General features: G+C 44.7%; 2 protein-coding genes across 2 annotated transcripts; one reads left to right on the plus strand and one right to left on the minus strand.

Annotated features, from left to right (window-relative positions):
* Positions 1-166: 166 nt before the first annotated feature.
* On the plus strand, positions 167-11,504 carry afg3l1 (AFG3-like AAA ATPase 1). Its single transcript, XM_004069377.5, has 16 exons — positions 167-425; positions 2,645-2,738; positions 4,174-4,259; positions 4,674-4,823; positions 4,921-4,992; positions 5,705-5,829; positions 6,046-6,313; positions 6,389-6,526; positions 6,608-6,761; positions 6,842-6,949; positions 8,439-8,564; positions 8,788-8,898; positions 9,025-9,140; positions 10,030-10,230; positions 10,311-10,505; positions 10,753-11,504. The coding sequence occupies exons 1-16, from the start codon at positions 300-302 to the stop codon at positions 10,978-10,980; spliced, it is 2,298 nt and encodes a 765-aa protein (XP_004069425.1). The 5' UTR covers positions 167-299; the 3' UTR covers positions 10,981-11,504.
* Positions 11,505-12,580: 1,076 nt separating this feature from the next.
* On the minus strand, positions 12,581-25,635 carry znf277 (zinc finger protein 277). The gene is made up of 12 exons (XM_004069378.5): positions 25,509-25,635; positions 22,318-22,525; positions 21,947-22,035; positions 21,791-21,873; positions 20,419-20,510; positions 19,759-19,869; positions 19,416-19,548; positions 16,709-16,779; positions 13,915-14,011; positions 13,453-13,495; positions 13,190-13,364; positions 12,581-12,889 (listed from the first exon to the last, which is right to left on the minus strand). Exons 1-12 carry the CDS (start codon positions 25,537-25,539, stop codon positions 12,709-12,711), a joined length of 1,314 nt encoding a protein of 437 aa, XP_004069426.1. The 5' UTR covers positions 25,540-25,635; the 3' UTR covers positions 12,581-12,708.

Consider the following 25,635-nt stretch of genomic DNA (forward strand, 5'->3'; position numbering starts at 1 on the left):
ATTTTAACCAGATTTGGTGGTTTTAAATGGGACCAAAGCAAGACTATACTCCCAACTTGTTTATAATAAATAAAATCATCATAAAACTGTTTTATAATACAACTGATGGAAAACTCGAAATCATTTCTCAACAGGCGTTTAAAGAAAACTTATTTGGGTCTTTACATCATCCTCGTGTTGACATTTTAGTTGGTTATCCAACATACAGGACGGAGCTGGTTCTGTTCTGACCCAGCCTTTGCGGGTTCCAAACTGGTAACAGACATCTGTTGTGGGACCGAGAGGGGGGCGCCGGGAGGATGTCTCAGCTGATGAGGCTTCTCTCTTCGGCCTGCTTGCCCAGAGGAGCCCGAACTATCCTCACAGCCACTGCCAGGAGGGCAGGACAGTTGCTCACAGTCGGCAGCAAAAGCTCCACTGGCCCGGTAAGAGAGCCGAGCCGTCCGTGGTTGAGAAAATTAAAAGAGCAGTTTGAAAACTCCAGTCAATTGTAAATTCACTCGACACTCAGCCGAGCGTAACCAGCCGAAGCTCCAACGACCGTTTATTTAAAAGCTTCCCTGGACAATAAATAAACAGGCGGGTCAGTTTTACTTAATCAAACAAACTTTCTTTGATTCACTTTAGAGCAAGAATTCAAAAAGAAGATGTATTTTCGTTCGGTTCTTAGAGTGGCGGTGGAAAAAGTGAAAGCCTCGTCGGGTCATTGATTCTTATGATCAGGTTTGGTTCCAGAGGCAAACGCTGTTATCACCACAGTGAAACACGTCAGACAACAGAACACACACAGCAGCGCGGGTCATCTTTATTTTTCAACAAAACTCGTTTACGTGGATTTACAGTGGATTATGTGATATTTTTTTTAATAACTTTATTGCACATTATGCCATTTTACAAGAAAGTACTTTTAGGTATGCAATAAAAAAAAAAACACAACAGCATATATCAAATACACATCTGTAATATACAGAGGAACAAGAATAGAAATAGAAATAAGCCAGGGGGTTAAACTCTATGAAAAGATACTGAATCTATCACATACAGACAATGTTCTGACTGCTTTTTGCTTCTCTGAATTTCGAATACTGTTGATATATTGACCTAAATCAGAAAGGAATACAGTGAAACAGGGTTTTCTACCATGGATTATGTGATATTATGTGCTCCTCAGATTTAGAGGTGACGTTCGCTGCTGGTGAGGTACTGACGTCATCAGTCAGATTTACATAAATGAACCCCACAGAGCAGCTTCTTCACCATTTGATTGGCAGCAGTTGAAGAAGTGTGTTGTTTAAAATGTCATTTCAACAATTTTCTTCCGTTTGTTATAAGAATCTAAAATGCAAGAATACTGTCCGCTTTCATTGAAGATAATGATAATAAATTTTATTTGTATGGCGCCTTTCTAGACACCCAAGGTCGCCTTACAGATACAAAACAATAAAATAAGGAGTTATATGAAAACCGCTAGTGTTGTTTCATCTTGTATCATTTGTATTTGATTTGTGTGGGATTGTTTTTAACTGTTCATCTTATTTTTGTGTTGACTTATTTTAAAATTGGATTTTTAAAAAATCTTTATTTCTTTCTGTTCTGGGTGTAATTATGTAATTATTATTACGGTTCTGGGTGTAATTATGTAGTGTAATAATTATGAAGTTGTAATTTAAACAAAAGCTGCAGCTCAATTGGTGTGTGTGTGTGCGGGCGGCACAGTCTGGGTGCAGGAGAGGCACAGGCTGCCGCTGCCTCTCCTGCCGCCTTCTCAAGTATTTAAACAGGAAATTTGTAAATTTCAATACTTTTTTTTCTTTTTTTTCTTTACCCAAAGAAACATTGAAAAACCCTCACAGAAAAAAAGTAATCAGATTTGTAATAAAAAAAGGTATATTCACGTTATTTATTTCTGTATTTTTTGAGCTAAACTTGCCTCCCCTGACTGCACGTCACTTACCAAGAAAGAGTTATTGTCTAATTAATATTCTAGCATTTCTTATGTTTGTGCTGGTTATTTAAAACAGTGGCACCAGTGGCCTTTACAACCAATTCTGTTGGTTTCACAAACTTTTCTCCGCTCCATCTATAATTCTGTAACTTCTGTAATTTCATGTTTTAATGACCCCTCAATGATGTCAAAAGTTAGGCCTAGCACGAAATTTGGGGAAATGAAATGTCTGAATTACAAAACATTTGACATTTTTGTCTTTATTTGTGTGCTTTTACTAATTCCAGCATATTTAAAGATAACAATAGGAATAAAAAGACAGGAAAGTCTTTTCAGTCTTCCATAATGTCCTACCATACTCAATACGGTACATTTTATTCTCTATGAAGCCAACAATTGCAGAGATTTTGCCCTTTTTATAGAAGCATTTCCTTCTTTCGTGTAGGTCGTTTTTGTGAAAGAAATCAATGAAAAAGATGAATGGCTGGTGAACTGCTGGAGTCTAACTGAGCCTCACCAGAGGGAAGTGGTTTTGTGAAGCCGGCGTTAAATTCCTAAATATCTCTGTAAATTCAAAGTGACAAATGTGGGACAGAAAGATAGATTTACAAAGTGAATTTAAAGAAAAGTTGCTTTCTAGATTTTAGACTGCCATCAGTTCAGCTTGAGTACGGTAAGCATCTTTGTTGTCTTTTCCAGAAACGCGGACTGTTTGGTCAGGGGCCGACAGACGTCCTGTCCTGCTTCAGACTGCGGTCCGGTCAGCGGAGACTTTTCTCCAGCGAACCCAAAGGTGAGAACCTCCAGATCTTCTCATGTCTTCAAATGATCATGTGCTCACCTGAAGGATCCTCAACTGCTGCAGACTTCAACAGTAAAAATTAAATTCAAGTCAGGTCACTAGTCATAAAAACAAAATCCAGGTAAGTCCAGGTCCTTCCACTAAGGCCAGACTGTCTTAACTGGACAATAATGGCCTAAATGAGAGCCTCTGATGATTCCGTGTAATCCTCATCCAGAGCGAGCAAAAGGCAACAAAGGAGAAGAAAAATCCATTTAAACAGAGGGTCAGGAAGAATCCCTTAGCGGAGGAAGACTGAGTCAGGGCGTCCGTCTGCTGTATGCGACTGGGGGGGTTTAGCTCCTGGCTCTTGTTTACCCCCTCTCCGGACGTCCTCTCAGCAGTGGCCCAGGGTTTCATTTCAGACAAAGAAGAAAACAGAGGCCGAAAACATTAATTCAACTCCCATGGAAGTCAGACTCCAAAGAACTCATGATGCCGGCTCAGCGGCTGTGGATCAGTGGCAAAGTCTTTGATCAGACAGAAGAGTTTAACTGAGTTGAGCTCTCCAAGATACCGACAAAAGTCTCCAACAACGGGGTTTTTCTTCCCAGAAAGTAAGGTTAAACTACCCTGACTTTAACCCTGAACTCTCGCTTAAGTCATCCTAAACTTGCTTACTCTCAACTCAACTCAACTTTATTTATAAAGCACTTTAAACAGAACAAGGTTCACCAAAGTGCTGAACAAAACAAAAATTAATAAAAGCACATGACAATATAAAGCATACTCTGGGTATGTCGGTTCCAAAACAGCGGTTATGAGTTTGGATGATTAACCTCCTCTTGGTAACCCTGGGTTACCAAGAGGAATTTTCAATGGATCGCCGATTTCCGGAGTCACCGTGGAAACACGTGGAGAAAAAACGAGAGCGCTATACTTCAGTGAGACTGAGTCAGAAGTTTTTTTATTTTATCTTTATTTTATTTTTATTTTTAAACTTGTCCCGTGCAACAGCTGAGCAAACAGATGAGAGCTGAAGGCTTCTGGTGTCGGACATATTTTACTGTTACAGCAGGGGTTATGAATCTTCTGACACAGCAGAGGTCTGTCTGAATAAACCCCTTTTGTAATTTAGGCTAAACTTTATTCATCTTAATCATATTTGTAACATTTTTTGGTTGGACCGGACGGAAAAGAAAAGGAGGGATGAAGAGAGAGGGATGTTAGAGAGGGGGGGCAGGAGGGTGATTATAGAAGAGGGGGAGGACAAACCCTTCCAAAAACATACCTCCGTTTTTGGAACAGAGAGCTGCGGTTATCCACTTCCTTGCCCTCAAACTTATCGAGGTAGTTCACATATTCTGCTTTCTGGAACAGGGTACAGATGGATGAGTGTTGTTTCAGATCAAAAGCCGTAATATACATGTGATCATCTGATCTGCAGATGGAAAAGGAGGACCGGCAGGAGGAGGAAGACCGGGTGGAGGGAAGAGAGGAGGAGAAAAAGACTGGTGGAGTCGGATACAGAAGGTTCTTGTTCCTAAACACATCCAGCAAAACAATTCAGAAATCCAAACTCTGGGTTACAGTAGAACTTAGACATGCACAGACACCTGGGATTTGAACCCCTGACCAACTGATTGGCAGATGGCTGCTGAACCCACTGATGCACAGTCACCCTCATGAGGTTTTAGAGAAAGAGAGACTTCCTCTGGGAAAAGGCAGCAGCTGCAGCGAGTTTGGAGTCTCTCGGCGTCTTTCATTCTTCCCGCTCACACTGACATGGTCTCAGTCCCGACAGGGAAGCTGCTTCATGCTTGACAGCACCTGCTTGAAGAGGCTGATTCAAGGTGACGCTGCTCCTGCTGAAGCTGAGCAGGACCATGGGTGGAGTGGCTGACACCACCTTTGTTTTAATGCTTCTGCATCCCTGTTGGTCTTCAGGGAGACTTTCCCTGGGATGAAAAGGATTTCCGGTACCTGATGGTCACTGCAGCCGGTGTCGGCTCAGCCTTGCTCTATTTCTACTTCAGAGACGGCGGCCAGGAGATTACCTGGAAGGACTTTGTCCACCGCTACCTGGGCAGAGGCACGGTGAGACGCTGGTCACCGCCGCCAAACCTTTACACGGATCTCTGTTAAAGGGAGCTAGCTGCTGTGTGCTTGGAAATCAGCTGTTTCTGTCTTCCAGGTGGATCGGCTGGAGGTGGTCAACAAGCAGTTTGTGCGGGTCATCCTGGTGCCGGGAGCTGAAGCTGAAGCGGTGAGGAAAATCCTGAAGTCAAACCGCTTCCTCTTCTCCACATGCAGTCATGTGAAAGAGTTTGTCTCAATCCTAACTTATTTGTTTCCGAGATTATCTCTAAAATGGTTCAGATGATCAAAAGAATTTAAATATTAGATATAAGTAAGACAAATGAAAACAAAAAGCACCTTTGAAGTCAACAGAGCGACATGGAAGCTGCAGTGGAGTTCACAACTTTAGCACGAGAAAAATGCTAGTTCTGCAGGGCAGAGTCCAAGACCAAACCACAACAGAGCAGCTTTAAGGACAATCCTATGTGGACCGATGAGACAAAGCCGGAGGTTTTCGTGAGGTTGTGTGGAAAATAGTTCAGAAAAAGAACATCATACCAACAGCCAAACAGGGTGGTGGTAGTATGATGGTCTGAGGCTGTTTTCCTGACTGGAACCAGGAACCAAGTCCTCTGCTTGTTAGTGAAGCTGTCTTGGGTTCTGCTCCAGGACATTGATCTAAACCTTCATGTCAAGCTGCTTCTGTCTTTGCTCGTGTTCTGGTTTTCTGCTGATTTGTTTGGCCGTTGGAAACATTTTAAGTGGACGATGCACAGACAAGTTGGTGAAACAGTTCAGGGACAAACACCGTTTGCCGCTCCGTTAAGAAACAACGCCTTACAAGTTCTGTCACTGCCTCGTCCAGTGCCGTGAGTTGTTGTGTTCCCTGTGAAGTGCAGAGTTACGTCTGGTTCAACATCGGCAGCGTCGACACGTTTGAGAGGAACCTGGAGGCCGCACACGTGGAGCTGGGTCTGGAGCCGTCCCACAGAGCCGCTGTGGTCTACAACTCCGAGAGCGACGGGTGTGTTTCCTCCCTACCTTCAGGGCTTTTCCTGCACTTCACTACAAAGCTTTAGGACCAATGAGGCTCACACTGCAGAAGCCGTGGTCCTTCTCTAAGGAGTTTGCTTAGCCGTCTTCGTTTTCACCACAGCAGATTTTATAAAAAGCTTTTAGAAAAGAGCTCAGTCATTTGAATAAAAAAAACTCTTACGATGTTTTTCTCTGATCTGTCCAGCTCTTTTCTGATGAGCATGATCCCCACCCTGCTGCTCATCGGCTTCCTGCTTTTCACGCTGAGACGAGGGCCGATGGGCGGAGGTGCTGGGGGTGGAAGGAGCCCCTTCAGCATGAGCGAGTCCACAGCCAAAATGATGAAGGACAACATAGACGTGAAGTTCAAGGACGTGGCGGGCTGTGAGGAAGCCAAACTGGAAATCATGGAGTTTGTTAACTTCCTGAAGAACCCACAGCAGTACCTGGACCTCGGAGCAAAGATACCCAAGGTGTGAGGGTCCCCTTCAGCCTCCGTGGTGTGGGGGGGGTGATGATTTTCACTCCATGCTGTGTGTCCCGCGCAGGGAGCGGTGCTGTCCGGACCTCCCGGGACAGGGAAGACTCTGCTGGCCAAAGCCACAGCCGGAGAGGCCAACGTCCCCTTCATCACGGTCAACGGCTCAGAGTTCCTGGAAATGTTTGTGGGCGTGGGCCCAGCCCGGGTGAGCAAGGAAGAACCCCTCCCCTAAATGGGGTGCCGCTGCTTAACATTGAGTGATGGACTGAACTTTGTTCCTGTGAAGGTGAGGGACATGTTTGCTTTGGCGAGGAAGAACGCCCCCTGCATCCTCTTCATCGATGAGATTGATGCTGTGGGAAGGAAGAGGGGTGGAGGGAACTTTGGGGGTCAGAGTGAGCAGGAGAACACCCTGAACCAGCTGCTGGTGGAGATGGACGGTGGGCCGCACGCCAGCACACCCAACCTGTCAGGAATGTGGGGGTTCCCGTGTGGACTGATGCTTTTCTGCCATCTTCAGGTTTCAACACAGCCACTAACGTGGTGGTCCTGGCCGGAACCAACAGGCCCGACATCCTGGACCCTGCTCTGATGAGACCAGGCCGCTTTGACAGGCAGATTTACATCGGTAACCTCTCTATCATGTTCACTGTGACCTTTAAAATCCATCCATCCATCTTTAGAACCTTTTGGGGTCATGGAGTTGCTGGAGCCATTCCAGCTACTGTTGGGCAAAGCTGGGGTACAGGGGGCCGGGCACAAACACTCTCACATGTGCAGCCAATTAAGAATCACTAAGGATCATATGAAGCATGTTTTTGGTCGGTGGGAGGAAGCTGTAGTCCCCGGAGAAAACCCACGCATGAGAACATGGGAGAGACGGGGAGAACATGAAAACCACACAGAAAGGTCCCCATCGGTTTTCTGATGGGGCTAACCACTGCGCCACTGTGCAGCCTTTAAAACTGCAATTCTAAAAGCACATTCTTTATTCTTGGATTTCTTTTTCTCATTTTGTCTGTAATACTTCAGGTTTACCTTTGATGAAAATTACAGACCTCTCTCCTCTTTTCAAGTGGGAGAACTTCCACAAATGGTGGCTGAATAAATATTTTTTTTGCTCAACTGTACAGATCAGAACAAGGTCAAAAATGCAGGAGAGCACTCAACCTTTTCCCCCAAATCTTCTCAACAAGTGGTTTTAAGTCTTGGAAAGTTAAGTTTGATTTATGGAAAGTTTTGATCTCCTTCAGACCTGCTGCCAAACATCTCAGCTCCTTCTGGACCATGTCTGATCCTCAGGTCTTTGAAGGAGATTCAAGTGTGACCTTTAGGATGACACTCAGAAGAAACAAAATTATTTTTCCTTTTTATCTCAACTCCTAAAGGAGCTTCATGACTAGAAATCAGTTATCATTATGTTTAATTATACCATTGTCTGGGTGAAAACTCGATTCTGACTGGCTGCTGGTTGTGAACTAAAAAGTGATAATGAACAGTGATAATGTAAACCTAAAAAAGAAGTTCCAGTCACATAGCTTAAATGTTCTATATCACTGCGCTGGCTTCCGTTATTAAAGAAACTTTAGCTTCAGCAAAAACGAGCGGTGAGAGGTGAACTTTCTCTCTGAACTGATGCTTTATTTAACACATCGTGATCATCAGCATATATATATATCGCTTTCCTTTACTGCTGCAGTCGAGGTCGGCTAAGCAGGGCGTTTTTATGTTACCATGACAACACGCTGCACCATGTAACAAATAATCCGCTTTTTGGGGGAAAAAGCTATATAAACACAAAAAAATCAGAATTTACTAAAAACCGATTGAATATTTATTTTGTAGGTGGCCGTGGTATAAGCGGGAAAATGGGCTCTGAAGTGTGCATTTTCAGAATGAACGCATTAAGCAACCGCTGGACAGTTCCGGCTTCCACGGCATGCGTTCATTTCTTTTGGAAAGTAACTTTTGGATTATCCAAAATACTTTTTTCAAATGTGACTGTTGTAAAAGAATGAACCTCAAACATCTGGTTCATGTAAACAGGTTACACTTTTTAAAGATTTTATACTTTCCTGTGCATTCTTGAAACTTGTTTTGGGTCTTCTTTCCTTCAGGACCTCCAGACATCAAAGGCAGAGCGTCCATCTTCAAAGTCCACCTGCGGCCAATCAAAGTGGAGCCCAGCCTGGACAAAGACGCTCTCGCCAGGAGGATGGCAGCTGCTACTCCAGGATTCACCGGTTTGTACCCGTGTCATTGATTGAAGAGCTTTGAACAGGACTTCTGCTTAGTCCTGACTGCAGCCGGACTCTGACCAAAGCTGCACCTAAAAACTTTCATGTAAAGCAGCTCCATTGCCCAAAGTCCAGCAGAAATCACAGTCAGGATTCCAGCTTTGACTGAGCTTTTCCGGCAGTGCTCATAGATTTGGGTTGACGGTGTGATTTCTCCTGTGTTTATCAGGCGCTGACATCGCCAATGTCTGCAACGAGGCGGCTCTGATCGCCTCCAGATACCTGGAGCCATCTGTCAACGGGAAGCACTTTGAGCAGGCCATCGACCGGGTCATCGGAGGTCACTTCTGCTTCCTCACCAACATGTCCTCCTCTGAATGTTTTTGACAGTCACAGAGCCACAAACCGGCTCCTGACAGCATCAGAACAGTGACTGCTCCCATGACCGCTGTGCTCTGGTGTCCAGGTCTGGAGAAGAAGACTCAGGTCCTGCAGCCCTCAGAGAAGAAGACCGTGGCGTACCACGAGGCCGGACACGCCGTCACGGGCTGGTTTCTTCAGCACGCCGACCCCCTGCTCAAGGTACACACCAGCGGCGCAGAATCCCTCATGACGAAACGTTAGAAAGCTCAGGCTGATTTTCAAGAGTAGGAATTAATTCATGCAAGCAAAGCAACGTGTCAGGAGAGCAACTGGAGCTGAAAGTGAACCAGCTTAAGGGAAAAGATTCATTTATGATCCAAATACTAAGAAAAAGGTTCCCGCTGATGTGCAGCAGACTGCACTGAAGGACAACAGTTGTCTTGTGATAAAGATCAGAGACTCGGCATACAGCCACACCTGCAAACATGTTTTTAATCACGCATCACTGTTTCCAGCTGTCAGATAAATGCATCTAGACATTAAAGAAAAACACTTATAAATAACAGCCCTCAACATGAATCAAGTTTCTCATGCACAAGGGAGAAGAAGCATGTGTGGCAGAAGACGTCCACCACGCTTCTCTCCTCAAAGGATCTGCTTCTCCCAGTGCTGCTTTTATTAAGAACACAAGTAGGAGGTGACAATTTCAAGAGAAAAGTTCATTAGGGGGTGTCGTATAATGACCCATTTTGGTGGATTCTAACTTCAAACAGTATTCTTTATCAGCTCAGGACAGTGTGTCGTTAAATCCCCTCTTCCTAGCTGGGATGAGAAGCAGATGAACAAACACACGACTGTTTTCAGAAAATGTAAAAAGGTCAATCTGAGTTAACATTTAAACAAATTCATTTAAACAATGATGATAATAAAATAATTTCCTTCACACCAGCCGGCCCTTATTACCTAAACTGATTACGATCCTCCCACTGTTCTCATTAGTCCATAAACGGGTGCAGGAGTTCTACTCAGTCAGGAAGCGAGTCCTGACTCGAAGCTCTGAGAGCCTAAGGGAGGTGCAGCGACTGATCACGCTTTGCTTGTGGAGCAGGTGTCCATCATCCCGCGGGGTAAGGGTCTGGGGTACGCTCAGTACCTGCCCCGAGAGCAGTACCTGTACAGCAAGGAGCAGCTGTTCGACCGCATGTGCATGATGCTGGGGGGCCGTGTGGCGGAGCAGGTCTTCTTTGGCCGCATCACCACGGGAGCGCAGGACGACCTGAAGAAAGTCACGCAGTCTGCCTATGCTCAGGTACGTTTGGGTGCTGCAAGTCCCACTGCTGTCTGAGAAGAGGGCTACCGTGACACCCCGCCTTGCTTCCTGATGCTTAGGTGGTGCAGTTTGGGATGAGTGACAAGGTGGGCCAGGTGTCCTTCGATCTTCCTCGGCAGGGCGAGACGGTTCTGGAGAAGCCGTACAGCGAGGCTACAGCCGAGCTCATCGACCAGGAGGTGCGGGGGCTGGTGGACCGCGCGTACGAGCACACCCTGCAGCTCATCCAGCACAAGAGGGACCTGGTGGAGATGGTGAGGCTCTGGCCCGGTTCAGTTCTGTTTATCCTGAAGTCCCAATGTGTTCCTGTAAAAGTGCTACTCTAGTTTAAAATCTGCTGGACCATCTGAAGGGGTTTTTGTAGCCTGGATGAAGGTCAAGCTGACCTGTCTCCTGACTGCAGTCCAGAGGAGTTTCTGCAGCCGTGACCGCCACTTCAGCTGCAGGGGGGCTTTTATAAAAAAACAGGTTTCCTGGTAACGCCTCACGTCTGATCCTCAGGTGGGAAAGCGGTTGCTGGAGAAGGAGGTGCTGGTAAAGGCAGACATGCTGGAGCTGCTTGGCCCACGGCCGTTTGAGGAGAAGTCAACGTACGAGGAGTTTGTGGAGGGAACGGGGAGCTTCGAGGAGGACACCAGCCTGCCAAAGGGCCTCGAAGGCTGGAACCAGGAGAAGGGAGAAGAAGCTGAGGAGCCCAAAGCGAGCCTGGACAAACAGCAGGCCGTGTAGGCCGATCCGTGCTGATGTTCGTCCACATGAGAGGCTGCCTCCATGCTCCACCTGGATCCCATCACCCTTTTAGGTTGAAGCTCTGAACTTTGGTTTGATTCATCCACACTTGTTACATTTCTAGTCGTTCAAACCACATGACCAAAACGTTCCATCAAGAACAGGGACCTGCAGTTTTTAACCACTCCCAGCGCGAATGACCCCTGACCCCTGTCTGTTAGAGCCACAGCAGCTGTAAACATGAAATCCCCTCCAGAGCAGAGGAGTGGAAGCTTTTCTGATTGCAGCTTTGATTATCAGCTGCTGATCCAGAGAAGCGTCAGTGATGCTGCAGCCTTTGTTCAAGAGCGCCTTAAGGAAACCACACACTCTAGCGTGAGTGTGAAACATGGCACTTCTGTTCACTCAGGACTATTTTGTATTTATTTGAATGGAGATCTTTGCTGCTGTCCTCCTGGAAAAAAGGTTCCGAGTTTGAACTGAGATTTTATTGATTTAAATGCAATAAAAGATGAACATATAAATTCTGTTTGATGACTGGATAAGGGTGGCTGTGTCCCCGCACAATAACCAGAACACCAAAGCTGGAAACTGGCTGTTGCTCTGGAAGCAGGTTGTTGGTTAAAACGCCTCAAAGGTCTTCTCACTGGTGTTTCCTGACGAGGATCCACGTGCAGACAGCAGACTCAGATCTAAACCTCATGCTCTGGAGGAACAAACGGCCGTTCCTCTGCATCTGAAATGCCATTTTTCATATTTATTAACCCTTGTGCTATCTTAGATGACCCCACCCCTACTTTGACGTGTTCTTCCTACCATGACAAAGGTGGATAAAGGTGGAAAGATTTCATGTAATCCATGGACACCAGTGAAGATCACAAATCATTGAAGAAAAACGGTTCAGAGCACTGTCTAGTGCAGAGGTGGGCACTGAGGGCCGCATTCCTGCATGTTTTCCAGCATACCATGCTCTGGCATGTTCTAATTGGCTGGACACACCTGAACCAGGTAATCAGCCATGAGTAGGGAAAGGCTCTTGAAATCATGCAGACACACCGGCCCTCGAGGCCTGGAATTGCCCACCCCTGGTCTAGTGGGTCTAGATGACCCAACTCCCAACATTAACCCTTGTGCTATCCCAGGCACTATAATATTGGGAGTTGGGTCATCTAGACCCACTAGACAGTGCTCTGAACCTTTTTTCTTCAATGATTTGTGATCTTCACTGGTGTCCATTGATTACATATATCCTCTTCACCTTTATCCACCTTTGTCATTGTAGGGAGAACACGTCAATGGAAGGGTGGGGTCATCTAAGATAGCACAAGGGTTAAGCGACAAACCCTAAGTTTATGTGAGCAGAGCAAAGTGACATGGGAACAGAAGCCCCTGCACGGCGCATTCAGATGACCCCACTCCCAAGGTTAATGTTGGGCGTGGGGTCATCTGGACCCCACAACATAGCACAAAGGATACATTACCTCCCTACCCTAAAAACCCGTGAGATGAAACAAACTTTGTTTATGACATCCATGGAGTTTTCCACTGTATTCCTGACTAATTGTGAGTGGTGGTTAAGTTACACATGTCAGAGGAAATGATCATTTCAAATGAATTTATTGAACAACAACATAAAGTCTTGATTTTTGTATCTATTCTCTGTAAATGAGCAGCAGTTCTGCTGGTTTGGAATGGAGCAGAACAACAGAACCCAACGACATGATGCGGTCAGCTGTGCTTCAGCAGGTGATTGAGGACGCTGCTCTGTTTTAGTGCTCTGAGGTCAGAAATGTCTTCTGCAATCACTGGGACGTCTTCACCGCAGTCTGTCTGCTCCCCCCTCTCATCTTCGTCACTTTCAGACAGTGTGCACAGCAGAGCATCGTTCTCATAGGTGGGGAAGTAGTACCTGCAGACATGAGGATGTGAGACGTTAACTTTAAGGCTCAGCTGGCTCCACTCACCAAACAAAAACACTCTGAGATGTAATTCATTCAGAATGGCTGATTTAAAACATTTACAGTCCCACAGTTTTCATAAATGGAAATGATGGCAATAACCTTTTACAGCCGAATGCACATAGGTTTACTTTAGGAGGCAAGTTGGAATTTTTGAACATAGGGGTCTATCTGACACCAGCCTCCAATCGTGTTTGGTAAAGTGCTTTGTGTGCAAACCTCACATTCATGCAGGTGGGCCTCCTACTTACTGTGGCTGGTCCCAGGCGGACGTGTCGGGCAGCTTCATGACGTGGGCCTCCCTGTCAAGGTGCTGCATCAGATCTGCTTTGGAGTCAAAATTCTGCTGGCAGCTGTAGCAGCGGCTTTGGTGGATCTGCCGCCGGATGAAGTTCACCAGCTTGACCTGCTGATAGAACCTGAGGTCTAAGAGAGGACACAGCAGCACCGATGAAGAGCGCTCAAATGACGTGCGTGGACTTCAAATCCCACTGACCTACATTCCTTCACTCACCCAGTTCTGTCTTGAGTTGATGGAGGTCAAAGGTGTGTGCGTCCTGAAAAACAGGGATCACACGACACAGTCCTGAATGTGGATTTGAGCCCCGCTGCTCAGAACCGGACATTTACCCCATCTACGGCCAGAACTGGCCAAACTCGGCTCACTTCAATACAACGGTCTTTGTGACAGAAGGGCGCTAAAAACCCAGTTACCATCCCCATACAGACTATAAGCTCCTCCCACATCCCTGCCAGCAACCTCCTTTTTTAAGAGATTGCCTGTTTTAAAGGTTTGCCGTGAACTAAAGTGGGTTGGCTAAGGTGGCAGGTCTTCTTGCTGTTCCAGCAAACATCCTGTAAATTTTGCTTTTCTTCCCAGAATCCCTTCTGCTTCTGCTGCAGGTGAAACACTCTGCTGCAGCTCTTTGCGGCTGACAGGATCGGACACGCAGAAACCACGGCAAACTCTGCTCACCTTCATATGCGAGTAGAGCTCATCCATGGTCTCCGACTGATGATCACAGAACAGACAGACAGCAGAGACTGGGTTCGCCTGCCAGTCCGACCAGTCACTGCGAACACACAACAGCAGGGGGGTGTGAGGAAACTCTGAACTCGTTTTCTTCTTTCTTGTCCCTGGAACATGTTTGGGTTTGTAAGGCCTTCTTCAGAGCACCGGTCCGCATCCTCCTGTCAGGAGATCCGGCAGAACCATCGCTGTGTGGAGCACACCTTCCTCCTGACACGTCCGCTTTGACAGACTGGCCTTCAAAGAACGCCATGTCCATAATCAAGGAGGAACTCCCTCTCTCTCTCTGGAGTACCGTATGGATCCATTTCAGGCCCATATTGTTTCTCGCTCTACAGCAGCATGTCAAACTGTGACAGGAATACATCATCCTATCTGGTCAAGGCCGGCTGCTTGATTGTAGGAAGGTCCAACGGGTTCAGGATGCTGCTGGTTCCCAGGCCTGATGGACATAAACCCATCGCTCCTTGGCTGAGTTCTCTCCAAAGGGTTCTATTTAAACTTCTTTAACATTTTTGGGACGTCTCAATGGTAAAGCTTAGCACTTTCACAAACATTATTTACTATATGCTAGCGCAGAGCAGGCAACCCTGGTCCTCAAGAGCCACAATCCGGCCCGTTTCCAGCTCTCCTTGGCCATATTTCTGCTGATTGGCTGACTCCAGTGATTCCACATCCTGGTTGACTGAACACACCTGGTTCAGGTTCTCAGCATCAAGCAGTCCAGGGAGGGCTGGAAAGCAGGCAGGGTTAAGGCTCCTGAAGCTCCTGAGGACCAGGGATGGCCTTCCTCCTACAGATGGAAGAGGTACATATAGATGTGCTTACTATATGCTCGCTTTTTGTAAATACTGTAGAAAGACTTAGTGCTGTTATTTCTAGGGGAGCAAGTGAATCCTGTATATCTGGTATGTAAAATTGTCAGTTTTTTTCAGATGTTTAATTCTTTCCTTACCCTTTTCTGCTACTAATCTGTGTCTGTGTGTGATTGTTTGCTCTCAAACTAACCCTCGTCTTCGTTTATGGCATTTCTTCCTATTCCTACCATCTTAATTTATGGATTAGGTCTGCATGCCGTTCATTTGAATATTCAAAGCTTACACCCCAAAACTGACCTAGAGCTTGGCTTGCGTATACAAATATAATCACCTTTTCTGAAATTATTACTGACTCCTCTATTCATGTTCCATCTAATATGACGTCAAAATCAATTCCTCCTAAAGTGAAGCTATTTGAAGGCATCTTTATTGGAGTTAGTAAAAAAGGATTCATTGGTAACATTTATCAACCTCTTTCTGCAACATCATCTCATCAATTTTAAAGACTCCTTCCTCAATTTAGGACGAGTTAGTCCAACACATTTCAATACTCCCATAGGTGGCGCTACAATCTTTTCCAATTTGTTCCCCATTATATCTCCAAAAGGGACTGACTTGCATGAACAAAACTTGACCTGCAGGTCTTTCATAGCAAAAGCTTTAAAATGGTTCAAATCTAGAGTTAGGTATCAGCAATAGCTTCCGGAATTGATTGATTCACGATTCTTAAGACTTTTCACGGTTTACACACGCAGACACATTTGTATAGAATATGTGTTTTGAAGATATTCCTACTGCTGTTATGCTGATCTCTACTTTATGGATCAATGATCTATTTATTAAGCTTGGATTGATTCAGATCGATGAATCGATTTTATCAACGCAGTCCTAATTAAAAACAGCATTGCTTTCAGCAGTCAGATGAAGGAGCTGCACATCCAGTCATTATTATCATTAATTTCCCCCCAAAATGATAACTTATTTTGCTTTATTTAATTTTTGCTTTAAGCTTTGAATGGTATTTATTCAGTGCAGTGCATTGAAGGCAGAGGTGAATTTGGACTGGTGTGTTTGTGAGTCTGTGCATTCTGCAAACTAGATTGGACAGTTTATTTTCTCATTTTCCCCTTTTTTCTTTTGTTTCTACTTTTGTAAACGCCTGATACAGAGGACCCTCTTGCAAAAGAGTTTTTAACATCTGAAAGGGCTTATACTCGTGTTTAAATGTTTCAATAAATAAATACAAATAAAGGAATCTCAAAGTGGGGCAAATGTTGTGAATCTGGCTCCAGGTTTTTTCTCTCAGCTCCATTCCGATGTATGAAAGAATTCCGCCCAGAAACAAACTGCAACTATTCATTTCTCCTTCATGATCACTTTGGCACCTCTATGAATTAAACAGGACGTTACCCAAACGTCACCGCCCAATCAGAGGCCCTGATTGGTCAAAGCACAACTGGTTGAACTTTCAGAAACTTGCATAGCAACGCGTGAACGTGAGAGTTTTGACCCTGGAAACCTGATAGGCACATTTTTATAGACTTTTCATCGGAAGTGGCCGCTTGAACGCGCCTGGCCGAGGGTGGTGTGAATGTAGCATTACTGTAGCACCACCAGAGCTTGGCGCTCTATTGCCCAACATCTGCTGAACATGCTCCTCATCTGGGTAGATGCTTCTAAATAATGTAAATAAATGTAAATGGTGTTTTTTAACATTGTGTTCTGGTGTTTGTTATGTTTTACATGTTTAGGTCAGGCTAAAGTGCTCGGTTGACTTGACTGACTTCATTTGCGACCACTACAAAATATTGACATTTGAAATGATCTGCAGATAGCCTTTTGGATCGAAACCCTCAGAGGTCTCTCAGAAAACCTTGACAGCAGCTGATCATTCTGGTTCTGTGTGCATCAAAGACACGTACTCCTCCTCATCATCTTCCACCAGCTCCCGGTCATCCTCACTCTGAACCTCCTCCCAGGTTTTTCCCAGTTCCTGAAAGAAGAGCAGACAAATTCAGGACACTTTATTCTGTCTCTACCATACTTTTATAACAGAAACATATGATAATTATCCCAAAACATTTACACTAAAACCATTCCGGATCAAATTCAAGCGGTAACAGGAAGGAGGAAGCTTCAGCAAAACCAGACTCTGCTGTGAAAGACAGACGACTGAAAACACTAACATGACATGAAGATGAGCACAAAGTTACCAAATGTCTGTCGTTGGTGAAAGTTCTCCTTCATCCAGGTGATGTCTTACAGTTGAGTCATAGCAACTGGACTTGAAATCTTCTCTCCTGAAACATTTTGCGAGGAAGAAAGTTTTACAGCGGAGCAAAAAGTATTCAGTCAGTCACCAATTGTTCAAGTTTTACCCCTTAAAAGATGAGAGAGGCCTGTAATTTTCATCATAGAAAACTTCAACTATGAGAGACAAGATGAGGAAAAAAATCCAGAAAGTCACCTTCTCAGATTTTTAAAGAATTTCTTTATAAATTATGGTGGAAAATAAGTATTTGGTCAATGACAAAAATTCACCTCAATCCTTTGTTTTATACTCTTTGTTCACAATGACAGCAGTCAAACATTTTCTGTAAATCTTCACAAGGTTTTCACAAACTGTCGCTGCTATTTTGCCCCATTCCTCCATGCAGATCTCCTCTAGAGCAGTGATGTTTTGGGGCTGTTTCTGGGCAACACAGACTTTCAACTCCCTCTAAAGATTTTCTATGTGATTGAGATCTGGAGACTGACTAGGCCACTCCAGGACCTTGAAATGCTTCTTATGAAGCCACTCCTTCGTTACCCGGGCAACGTGTTTGGGATGGTTGTCATGTTGAAAGACCCAGCCATGTTTCATCTTCAGTGCTGACAGAAGGAGGTTTTCACTCAAAATCTGACCATACATGGCCCCATTCATTCTTTCCTTTACACAGATCATTCATCCTGGTACCGTTGCTGTAAAACAGCCCCAAAGCATGATGTTTACACTCCCTTGCTTTACAGTAGGTCTCGTGTTCTTTGGATGCAGCTCAGCATTCTTTCTCCTCCAAACACGACGAGTAGAGTTCTTACTAAAAGTTCTATTTTGGTTTCATCTGACCATAGGACATTCTCCCAATCCTCTTCTGAATCCTCCAAATGCTCTCTAGCAGACTTTAGACGGTTCTGCACATGTACTGGCTTTAGCAGGGGGACACGTCCAGCCCTGCAGGGTTTGAGTCCCTGGTGGTGTAGTGTGTTACTGATGGTACCTTTGTTACTTTGGTCCCAGCTCTCTGCAGGTCATTCACTAGGTCCTCCGTGGGGTTCTGGGATTTTTGCTCACTGTTCTTGTGATCATTCTGACCCCACGGGGTGAGATCTTGGGGGGAGCCCCCGATGGAGGGAGATTCTCAGTGGTCTTGTGTGTCTTCCATTTCCTAATAATTGCCCCCACAGTTGATTTCTTCACACCAAGCTGCTTACCTGTTGCAGATTCAGTCTTCCAGCCTGCTGCAGGTCAACAATTTGGTTTCTGGTGTCCTTAGACAGCTCTTTGGTCTCCATAGTGGAGTTTGGAGTGTGACTGTTTGAGGTTGTGGACAGGTGTCTTTCTATAGATAACCAGTTCAAACAGGAGCCGTTAATACAGGAAACCTTAAGTTACAGGTCTGGGAGAGACAGATACAAATACAAATACTTATTTCACTAATAAATTCATTCAAAATCAGACAATGTGATTTCCCTGGATTTCTTTTCCTCATTTTGTCTCTCATAGTTGAGGTTTACCCTTGATGAAAATTACAGGCCTCCCTCATCTTTTTTAGCGGGAGAACTGTCATTGATGGCTGGCTTAATTCTTTTTTGCCCCTCTGTAAATCCAGTTGCTATGACTCAACTTCAAGACATCTTTTGTAGAAAGGAAATACAAATACAAGAAAGCAGGAAAGAGGTAGATGGACAAAAAAACGGAAGTATTCACAAGAAAAGTGAAACGTAAACGTCTGTAACTTAAAAAACTAAGTTCAGATGATCCTTTCTAAAACTTTTTCTACTGTAGCTTTGATGAAAAGGGAAGCAGCAGTTTTTAAACACAGAAATCCTTGACCGTAAATCCTATAAAGGTCTGTTTCTGTTCACATGAGCACAGCAATGCTGCAAACTGTTTCATTAAAAACAAACTCTTAGACAGATGGTTCAAATGTGTTGTGCAACCATCAGGTGAGAGAAAACAGGAAACCGCATCCTTCAGTTAAGAGCCCTGCGCGGGACTATTTTCTTCATCCTGCTCCCGGTGGGACCCAATCCCAATGCAGCCCTCTACTTCAGTTCATTCCCATGTACTGTCTCCTCATGTTTGGTGTGCATTGTGTGGGGGGGTCATGGGGTATATGTTTCAATAGGGGAATTATAGGGCATGTAGGTTTATATTTTAATTTTTTCTGGTCTGTTTTTAAACTGTGAAGCCCATTAACTTCTTTGCATAAAAAGCGTTTTTATAAATAAAGCTTGAGTGATTGAAGCTTTGTTTTATGTTAGTATGAATAACTAGTTTGTCAGATTTTCATTCTTAAACTCAATTGATTTGATTATAAAATACTTTGTAATGGAACCCTGTTCTACTAGAAATTGCTCTTTCCTTACCAGGTAGTTGATGACATAGAAGCGGTCGTACTGGTGGTTGTTGGCGTTGATGCGGCGATGGGCTTTTTTCCTCATGTGATCCTTCAGCGTAGTTTTATCCCGAAATTCTTTCTCACAGTATAAACACTGCAGACTGACGGTAGGAAGAAACAAAACAGCCGGCTGTGATCGGCCTCAACATTTTCTCAAAAACATTTCAGCTTTTTTTTGGTCTTTGTTCATTTTGAAATTGGTTTTACGTCTTGGTTTTACATTTTCAACAGCTTTCACAATGTTTTGTTGTTGAGTTTCAGTTTCCCATTCTCTGAATCCCCTTGACTTTAATGTTTAGAACAGTTCCTACTTGTCCAGCTTGTTCTGCAGCGTGTCCAGGAACTCGCTGCAGAACACGATGTTGTCCGGAAGTCCGATACTGAAGGAATGTTCTCGAGCCATGTGGTTCAGCAGAGAAGACCTGACAAAAACACGGAAACAGACAACTGCAGAGCTGCTCTTCATCTTTTCTTCTCGTTTGTGTTCTTTGCTCTAACATGTTGCTGCTGCTGAAGTAAGTAAGGGATAACGCCCGATCAAGCGTGAATTATCAGAAAGAAATTCAAGCAGAAACTCCCAGAAAACTCCAAAAAGTTCAATGGATGCAAGGAAGCTGCTCCAAAATATGGGCTCCTATGTTCAAATGGAACTTGACCTATTGAGATGTTTCTGATTGGAATAGCTTTAGATTTCTGTCAATATGACTTCCTAATGCAGCAAATTCAACAAAGACTATTTTCAGTTCTTTAGAATCTGTCAAATGTTGTGGAACTCTGTTGTAATAATGTGGAACAGTGACTTTGAAGGTTTTTATTTAAATAAAAATACTGTTATCTTTAGGAGGTTTGTTCAATAGTATTTTATATTTACTCTAATGGTTAGTAACTTGAAAATGATGCTGACATGCTTGCAAAGTAAATGCATGAGAGCAACAAGAGTTCACAGAAGGTCTGGGATGAATGAAGTCTACCTGTTTCCAGAGAACTCCTCACTGCAGAACATGCAGACACGATGGAAGCTGCAGTCATTTCTCTCCTTCTGCTGCTGTTCCAGCACCTCCTCCTGCACAAGAAACACAAAAGTCACCATTCAAAAGAGCTCAGCCTTCACTGCAGCCTCAAATACAAAAGGGGTTTATTCAAATATACATCTTATGTGTCAAAAGATTCTTAACCCGCATTTGTAGTCTGTGTATGTCTCTGGTCCCTAACCCCTTTGAATGTGTGTGGGGGGGGTAACTGTACCGGCTGGCCATGAAGCCAGAGTCCCATAGACGTCTACAGAGAAATGAACAGCTGTTACTCAGTCTATTGGTCAGAACAACCATTCTTGACATGTTACTTTATATCAGTCCTTCTCAAATAGTGAGGCGCTTGATGCGATGCCAGGGGGTGCGTTCCAGTAGTAGCGGTTTTAGGCACAGGTAATACGGGCAAATGTCCAGGATGCAAATTTAACGGTCGGTGGTGACAGCGGCTCAGCTGTGTCCATCTCTATATACAGTCACTGTTTGGAACATGTATGTGTGTGTGTGGGGGGGGGGGGGGGTAAATGGTCTGTCCCACACTCACAGCAGCTGTCCTCAGCCTAAAGCATGTGAAGCAGATGGATGGAGGTTTGTTTGCGTGGTACATGCGGGCCACGGTGGAGCTACGTGGCACAACTTAGCTTTTTACACCAAACCCTCTGCTGCTTCGCCCTTCAGCTGCCAAACGGCAGAGCCCATTTAGAAGCATGTTAGGAAAAACACTGGGTGTTTTACTCCTCCAGAAGCAGCAGGAAAAAAATAGATCTATACATGTTTCTTAAATTTGTCTTTGATGGATAGTTTAAAGATTAACTGGGATTTTTCTCAGATTGTATTTAACTTTGTTTTATTTACTTGATAAAACTTCAGGTGGCTATTTCCCTCTTTATATACATTTCTTTTGACCCTATAAGACACGCTACAGTTCAATGGAACATCCTGCAGTTATTTTGTTTTAAACTTATTTAATTTATGTTGAAGTGTCACTTTATTTACTCCGAAAACTTTCAAGGAACTGTTTATGTAACTTTAAAAAAAACAAACAATAAAAGATGCTGCTGAGCCTGATTCCTCCAGGAGCCACGTTGTTTGGAAATAAAGTTCATTGTTGGACGTTAGTTTCATTCTAAACGATGATGCCGATATTTTCACTTTCACTGCAAATGAATATCAGCTCCAAATATCAGTCATCAGCCTTCTGGACCACCAATCATCTCTATAGGCCTGTTGGTCTATCTCTAATCCTGATTGGACCAGCATCATCCTCATGCTGAACATTGATCGTTGAGCAGCTGGAGGACTTTCAGATCCTCACCAGACGCTTCTGCTGCAGCTTCTCTCTGAGGGTTCGGTCCTCCGGAAGCACGTCGCACAGCAGGAAGTACTCTTCCTGTTTGTCTGTGGGGTCAAAATCGTCTCATTAGAAGATGTGAGGTTGCTTCACAGCGAGCTCATCCCGGGACCGACTCACCAGCCGGCCCTGCCGAGTTGGTTTTGATGACGCTGCAGAAATCTGCAACGGGCTGCTCCAGAAATCGCCCCTTCCAGTACAGCATGTACCTGACAGGGGGCGTGAAGCGAATCAGAACAGCAGCAAGGCACCATGGGCCACAAACTGATGCTCTTAACACATGCATACATTTTATAAATGTATAAATCTATTAGATTTGAGAAATCGCTGACGTCATCTCTGCTGTTTAAATAAATAAATAACTAAATAGTGAGCGTTGTGTCCGAATTGCCTCTAAATAGGGGTTGGGGTGGGAATTGGGACACAGCCAGGATCTGTAGAATGATCTGGATCCTTTGGTCTCATGTGAAGCACACAGGGGGACACCATACTTTGGGAGGTTTGCGATGAGGCGGACGTCAGCGATGACCAGCTTGTGCTCCAGCAGCAGATGTTTGAGGAGCGAGTCTTTCTGCGGCAGGGGGGCCGACTCTGAGCAGAACAGACACACCAGCAGCTCCGGACCGGGACTCTGCACACCGAGACCCCCGTCAGCCTGCTGCTCCGGAAAAGACAGCGCCTCCAGGATGGTGCCGTCGCCTGCAGGAAGAGACGGCGGATTTCAAAATGATGGAGCAGGATTTTATCTCCAAGCTTCTTGGTAAAACACAACAGTCATCCTCGTCTGGCGTCAGAAACCTCGAAGTTAGGGCATCGACGTAAACAGAGACAGATCTGGGATCTTCAACTGAGGGCAGTGCGACACATTCCTCAGCAGGGATCAGGTCTGTGTGGAGGCGTTGCTCGCCTCCATCACTCGTGGTGGCGTCACCAGTATTCTGTACTTCTGATGTTCATCGTCAGGCAGACTGACTAAAAGGCCGTCAGAATCAATCAATCTTCACTCCCGGAAGGATGAACCCTACCTTTTGTTTTAATCAACTCTCACAGCTGCACAGCAGCATTCTGTCCTCTTATCCAGAGTGCTCTTTAATGGCGTTAGTGCAGAATCGTTAGCAATGATCAGATTTTAGCAATCAGACATCCTCACCGCCGTTCGCTTAATGCAAACCAAACGTCTGGCGTTGCAAGTAAACCTCATCCAGTTTTTTGGAGATGTTATAAATGTATTTAGGTATTTTTGAATATGTGGTAGTTCACATGTTATAGATTAAAAGCAGCTAATTTGGCACACTGGTTGTAATGAAATAGGTTCAGAGAACACCCAGACTTTGATGATCCAGTTGTGACATTGTTATCCTCTGACAAGTCAAGCTGCTGCTTCATAGATGTCAGTTTTCATTTGGGATCCCGTTCCAGCAGAGAGAGACATGGAAAGCTGGGCTAAAAAGAAACTAAGAGTTTCTGCCGCCGTGAGCTGCATCCTAGTTTCTGCAGAGCGGCTGTTGTCGCCAAGCAACCTCGTCCCCACTTCCCATCATCCCACCAGCTAACATTAACTGTGCAACAAAAGTGGTGAGCAATATCAGAGCTATCCAACTGTATGGTTTGAAACCAGATGTCAATTCACTGCCGTCAAGCCAGCCGTCATTCAGATCTGCGGTGTCAAATGAGCCGCTCCTGAAATTCTCAGCTTTACGGGAACTGAGCGAACACGGCTAAAATCCATTTCCGGTTTTTAAATTAAATTCAAAACACTGAAAAGTCAAATGAATGCTTGAAGGAAAACAATTAGTATTCTTATATTAATCAAATGAAAAATTATTATGAAAAAGGCTGAGATAAGATTGGGTGTATATACACATACTGCCAACCATATAGCCCCTTCATTTATGTTACTGTCATTTCCATTTCAAACATGAATACAGGGATCCCTCGTTATATCATGTTTCGTCTTTCATGGCTTCACTGATTTTTTTTACAGCGCAGTTTCTCACTAAAAAACTACTGGCACGGATACACCAGTGCATCGCGTCTCCAAAATATTCAGAGGGCCATTCGGGAGATGAAGATTGAAACTTTGAATGCCTGCTGGAAAAAACGATGGCAGTGCAAAACGCAACCAGAGTCTCTCCTGACGAGCTCCATCACGCTGCAGTGGATACGGCTGTCAATCTAGCCAAACGGCTTGGAGGTGACGGCTTTCATGACACGACTGCTGATGAAATTAATGCCCTGATCGATGCACACACACATCAACTGACAGACGAAGACCTGGCAGAGATGACAAAGCCACCAAGCCAGGACGAGGGAGAAGAGGAAGAAGAAGACACACGGGTTGATAAAGAGGAGGAGGACGGACTAACACTTGGTCGCTTAGCAACCATGGTGAGAATGGCCACTGAACTTCAGCGCACGGCACAAGAATGGGACCCTTTGATGAGTCGTTCCTTGCAGTTCTCAAATATAAATCGAAGGTGGTATATCAGTTTATAAAAATCTTCTTGCTCAGAAAAAGAAAGAGCGCCAACAACTACCCATAACAATGTTCTTCTTTCGGAGAAAGACTCCTGCGCCTTCAGTAGAAACAGACGCTACAGCGGAGCGGAGTCAGGACGAAGAGGCACAGCTGGGACTGTGAAATACGTGAGTGACAATGTTTCCAACCTTGTATTACTATATCAAAATTATTGTTTTAAACAAATTTTGGGCTTTAAAACGGGTTTTGATTTTTGGTTTCATTCTATAGTTTGGTATTGCATTGTAAAATAATAAAATAAATAAAGCTGACTACTTCACGGATTTCACTTTTCGCGTGTTATTTTTGGAACGCAACTCCCGTGATAAACCAGGGATCACTGTAACTCAAATGTGAAACACAGTGATACACACAGTGAAAGTGTCTGGAAATGACAGTCTGAGTAGCCAACATAGTCCTGAAGGGAATTGAAGAAGCTGCTGACCTAGATTATGGCAAAAACTTAAACTACAGTGTCTCAGACATTGCATCTCTCAGATGTTGTGACAAATACCAAACAGTATTGGACATTAGATCAAATCTACACAACTATATTTCATCATGAAGTGTTTGTAGTAATTCTCAAAAATCATACTTCATAACATGTCCACATGTGAAACATTAAATTACATTTACAATTAACCTCGTGAGAGAAAACAAAGACGTGACTGACAGAAGCATCAGAATGGAGCGGCGCAGAGAGTGTGTACGTCACAAATACCATCTTTTTCCATTTTTGTTTGCTGTCTATTCACAAAGAGAAACGCAGTTTCAATGTGGATTCTCCTTACATTTCCTCCATCACAAAATGCAACATGACTAACATGTTAAACACTTTTCATCGGGGTGGGATTTGAGTTGAGTGTATGTGGGACCTGTGTTTGTGTCGTGCGTGGGAGATGCGCGTGTTGACTGTATGTGAGTCAATGGTTGACAGCGTGGCTGACAGGTAGTAATCGGGGTACAGGTGGGGTCGTGTGGTGGATGGATGGATCCCCACCAGAGCCGCGGCTCCCGTTTCTGGACCTAAAACCCAGTATGACGGGGCTGTAACCAAACGGACAGTCCTGCCGCTGCTGCTCGTTCCTCCGGAGGCGGAGGTCTCTGCGTCCGGTGCAGGAGAACAGCCTGCATGGGTTAATGTTCTGAAGGGTCTACACTCACCCCCGGGTTCCTGTCCGCCACTGCCGGCCATGCTGCCGGTGAGCACCTTCGTCGGCGGTGGAGGCCGCTTTTCCTTTGTGTGCGAACTACTGTGTGATGCAGCAGCGCCGCCTGCTGGTCTGGAGGT

Source organism: Oryzias latipes, chromosome 6 (assembly GCF_053564925.1).
Source record: "Oryzias latipes strain Hd-rR chromosome 6, Olatipes_Hd-rR_3.1".
NCBI lineage: Eukaryota > Metazoa > Chordata > Actinopteri > Beloniformes > Adrianichthyidae > Oryzias > Oryzias latipes.

Coding starts and splice junctions, on each gene's coding strand:
- afg3l1 (XM_004069377.5), top strand. CDS start 300: ATGTCTCAGCTGATGAGGCTTCTCTCTTCGGCCTGCTTGCCCAGAGGA. Junction 6,314..6,388: donor TCGGAGCAAAGATACCCAAG/GTGTGAGGGTCC, acceptor TGTCCCGCGCAG/GGAGCGGTGCTGTCCGGACC. Junction 6,762..6,841: donor GCTGCTGGTGGAGATGGACG/GTGGGCCGCACG, acceptor TGCCATCTTCAG/GTTTCAACACAGCCACTAAC.
- znf277 (XM_004069378.5), bottom strand. CDS start 25,539: ATGGCCGGCAGTGGCGGACAGGAACCCGGGG. Junction 22,526..25,508: donor TGGCGGACAGGAACCCGGGG/GTGAGTGTAGAC, acceptor CTCTTCCTGCAG/GCGACGGCACCATCCTGGAG. Junction 12,890..13,189: donor TCCGCCTGGGACCAGCCACA/GTAAGTAGGAGG, acceptor TCATGTCTGCAG/GTACTACTTCCCCACCTATG.